This window comes from Merops nubicus, unplaced genomic scaffold (assembly GCF_000691845.1).
Source record: "Merops nubicus isolate BGI_N331 unplaced genomic scaffold, ASM69184v1 scaffold1723, whole genome shotgun sequence".
Classification (NCBI taxonomy): Eukaryota; Metazoa; Chordata; class Aves; order Coraciiformes; family Meropidae; genus Merops; species Merops nubicus.
Window position 1 is genome coordinate 44,915 of NW_008599388.1, and position 4,270 is coordinate 49,184.

Below are 4,270 nucleotides of genomic sequence, written 5' to 3' on the forward strand. Positions count from 1 at the left end.
GGGTAACATTTTCTATATGAGCTTCAAACCAGGCTCCAATGCTGATATCACGGGCATCCACCAATTCATTTATCTAAAAGGAAAATTGAATAATGAATTTATGCTTATTTTTATGTTATTCCAATTAAGAAAAAAAGTAAAACTACTTACTGTGCTGCTGCTTAGTTTTGTTGTCAGTAAGCACAATCAACTCTAGTAACTAGATGCCCTTAAGCAATTTCACACAACACACAGTCATTAATATGTTGCACGTTAAGTATTTTATTACTCTTCCTCATTGAAGTCTAGTATGAATAAGATCTGAATGTGATTTTAAAAAGCTAGGCTAGATTTTTTTTTTTTTCTTTCCCCAACACCTCTCCAAACCTGAAAGTTAGCTTAATCTCTTTGCTCTTTATGGCTAACATATGCATACACAGCATTAAAATACTCACAACCAAAGGGTTTAAAGACTTTTCTGAGCCTCCAACTTGTAAATATTATTTAATCATCAATCTTTCTGATCAGCAAGATTTTTTTCATGACTCAAGGAGAGAGTCAGAGGAAACACATCTAACAAGGATATCAGGGTCAGCCAAAAATCTCATGACTGTAAGAAATGGAACTATTTCCCAGAATTTCTTCCTTCTGTACTCACAGTAGTACTGGTATTAAACAACTAAAAACACTATACTATTCTAAATTATGTTTCACTTTCTCAAGTCTTCAACTAATTAAACAGATGTTCCTTTAGTAATAGTGAGAACGCTGAAAAAAAAAAAAAAAAAAAAAAAACACTTCAAAGGTACATCAAGTATAAAAAAAATTATTACGACACACAGAGTTTAAGCTACAGCCTTTGTCAAGTAACAATGAAGTGGCAGACAGATACTTAGTCTTAATAACCCCAGGCTAGTTTCTATAAACCAAACAATCCTACTGTATTTTCACAGAAGCAAGCTAAAACACATGCTCAATAACTACTAGTATTTAGAGTGAAGCAGTCCTTATGTGTCTGAAAGTGCAACTGAAAGCAGTCTGAGCTAACACGTTTATCCCAAGAAAGCAGTACTTGGTATTTTACTCTTTTCATTCACCTTCTTAAAATGACCTTCAAAATGCTGTGTTTTTCCTTTCGTGCAAAACACCGACACGGGGGGGTGACGTGTCTGTATAATTTTTATTTACTTATATGAAGTCAATTTTACTTACGTCATATCATGAAATTTGAAAGCAATGAGTATGCACTCATGTGCAGTAACACAATAAACCTCTTAAACAGTAAAATTAAACTTAGAAGTGTAAGGCACATTTCCAGCTTTCAAGTATGTACATACCTTGTACAGTCCGATGCCAGGATCAATGAGAAATGAGCAAGATGATGTAGATGGCTGACTGGGTGATCCACTGTTTGTTTTTTTGACTTTGTTCTTGCAGTTGGAAACAGCACAGGGATTGACTTCTCCATCCTGATCTGTCACAGAAGCAGTGGTAGGAGCTTCAGATTCAGAACGTATCAAAAGCTGAACTATGTCATTTAGTCCAACATTGTAGTCAAATAAAGTGTGTCCATCTTCTAACTGTCAAAAGAAAGGTATACTTGTAAAATTGTGCTTTGAGGTACATAAGTACTTTCCAAATGTTCCTTTTACAGATAATAATTGTACTGACCAGAAGAGGGAATAAACTATCTAGATACAGATAACATCATACACATACAACTCCATTTTCTTTTCAAAACTGTAAGATCTGAAAGTACTGTGCAAGATCAACTACACCTAGAGGGAAGCAACATGAAAAGTATGCTCTGGATCTTCAAGTTTATGAAAGGATATCTCCTAAATTGAGCACATTCAAAACCATTTTTATTCCAGATTTAGCCAGGCTTTCCAGCCCCTTGCCCAAAGGCCAAAAAACCCACCATTATTAGCTGAAAATAAGCCTTTTAACCAGTCAGTTTAAAAGCTACTGTAAATCTGAAGAAACATGCTGTCCTTGTTTTGCTGGGAGAGAATCACAGGTCAGCCATGGTGTGCAAGCCACTAGCAGTTTAAGGTCAGCCAGGGTAGCAGACCTCACCTCATACTCATCATGAAGGAGGAGTCTGATGAGGAGAGGAACTCTTCCTACTCCTCTTCCTTCTCTCCATCCCAGGAAGGGCTTGCTTACCATTCTGCTCTTGAGGCCTTCACTTCTGCTCACTGTGACAACTATACACTCACTAGGCTGTGTACAACTCTGTATACGTTATACTGGCTTTGCTATTAGTTTGGCTGTTTCATTAAATCTGTTTTCATATCAACAAGGGAGTCTTCTCACCTTACCCCAATTATCTCTTCTTGGATGTGGAGAGAGTGGTAAGAGTAACTGCTATAGTTTTGTCCCAGGTATGGGCTAAACATACACACATGCACTATGTAGCACTCCCTCGGATAACCTTTTACATCAGGCCTCACTGTACTCCAGATGCAATCAGCTCCCACAGAACAACAGAATATAAACAGAAATAGCCTACAACTGAGCTAAGAAACTCACACTAAAAAATTGCCAAGTGGTATACTTGGAGAGAATTACAACAGGGAGTAGTGACCACTGCTGCTCTGCTCAATTAAACACTCAGTGACCTACAGCACCTCTGAAGCAGAGATGTAATTTACATAGAAGTATAATTCATCGTTCTGAAACATCAAAACTACAATTTGCTTACACCCATTTTACTTCACATTGCAGTGGAAGAAAAACTCCCACCTGCTTCCAAACTGCTTCTGCAAACTACCTGACCTTCCAGAATACATGGAATACCTTCAATATCACTGTTTTGGGGATCCTTTCAAAATTCGCATGAGCTTATGGGCAGTATCAATCAACCAAGAAAAAAACAGGAAGCAGAAAAAAAAGGGAAGTATTTCACCATCTTCTCACTAATACAGTGTCTACATTTAGCTCATATCCAGGTCTAAGTCATAGCAGCTGCTCTATCACGCAGTGACTCCTTCCCACACAAGAAGGGGAAATCAGGAAAAGGAGAGGAGGAGGACTCATGAGTTGAAATGAAAAGAGATTTAATCAAAGAGCCAAACTAATACTGATGCCAGTATAAAGTAAGTTATACTCAATGTAGTAAATGTACAGTGGTCACAAACTGGAAGAGATCTCTTGGAAGCAGGAAGAAGAGCAGGATCAGGAGATCCCAGCAGGAAACCCCCTTGTCCTCACCAAACTTCCCTGTTTATACGTTCATGGTGTGGGACACACCTGTGGGCCAGCCCACGTCAGCTGCCCTGGCTGAACCCCAGCTGCTAACGCCAGGGACACTATGGCAGGCCTGTGATTCTGCCCCAGTGAAATCAGAATATACAGTTTTCTGTAACATTCAAATGATCTCAGAACAGACAAAAATGGAATGCACATTTCTTCCTTCACCCCCTCTGCTTTTTCAAAACTATTCTAAAGGGCAGAGGACAGTTACGACATAAGTTGACACTCAAGAAGCAAATCAGTTCTTTTTTCTGTGAATGTAGGAGCTATGTAAAAAAGAAAAACAAAACAAAACCAAAACAAACAAACAAACCAAACACAAACAAAACAACAACTCACTCTCCATACTGCTAACAACAACTGTACCCAGAGCTGGGATGTGTAAACAGTACTCATAGTTCCTTTGAATGTAATTGAAGCTGACCCAGATGTCTGGTCAAAAGCTACAAGCTGTTGAACAACCCCTATTCAGTTGACCGTTTTCAAACCAGTTAAACACACAGCAGATAAAACTGTACTTAAGATTTTGATGCTGTAATTATTAAATGAATGCAAGTCTCAAAAATAAAATTTCTAACAACTGTTATTCTATAGATGACTACCAACACTGCCTTATACGTCTGGCACTCTAGGCTAGGGCTCCCTACTGAGTAGCAAGCCAGTTAAGCAAGTTTCAGTGACCTTTCCTATCCCACCATGTCGTAAATTCCTATACTTTTGACACCTTTTTAATTAAGAGGACCAAAGTGTTCTTGCAGCCCTATGATAATCCAGATTTGAGGGGCCTTCATGCCACAAGAAGTTTGTACTTTCACTGTTAAGACTTAAAGAAGTTTAAAAAGACTAGATTCAAAGTACAAATAAATTCAAAACAAAGATAAATAAACACCTTCCAATAATATGTTTGAAAGGGAGAAGGGTAATGAAGATCTGCATTTCTGCCATTGCTAGTGCTTCTAAACACTACCCCAGGTACACTTTCAAGATTCAAGCCCTCACCAAGTGTATTTTTTTGTTGCAAAATGTTTTTTAA

The 4,270-nt window shown here is 38.1% G+C and overlaps 1 protein-coding gene across 1 annotated transcript in view; it reads right to left on the reverse strand.

The window, feature by feature from the left end:
• Window positions 1–2,151, reverse strand: part of LOC103770099 (E3 ubiquitin-protein ligase UHRF2-like) — a gene marked incomplete at its 3' end in the record, with an annotated part of 44,650 nt that extends 42,499 nt beyond the window's left edge. Inside the window, 3 exon segments of the mRNA XM_008937348.1 lie at window positions 2–73; window positions 1,317–1,559; window positions 2,059–2,151. Of these exon segments, the coding sequence (XP_008935596.1) occupies window positions 2–73; window positions 1,317–1,559; window positions 2,059–2,151 (408 nt within the window).
• Window positions 2,152–4,270: the final 2,119 nt, after the last annotated feature.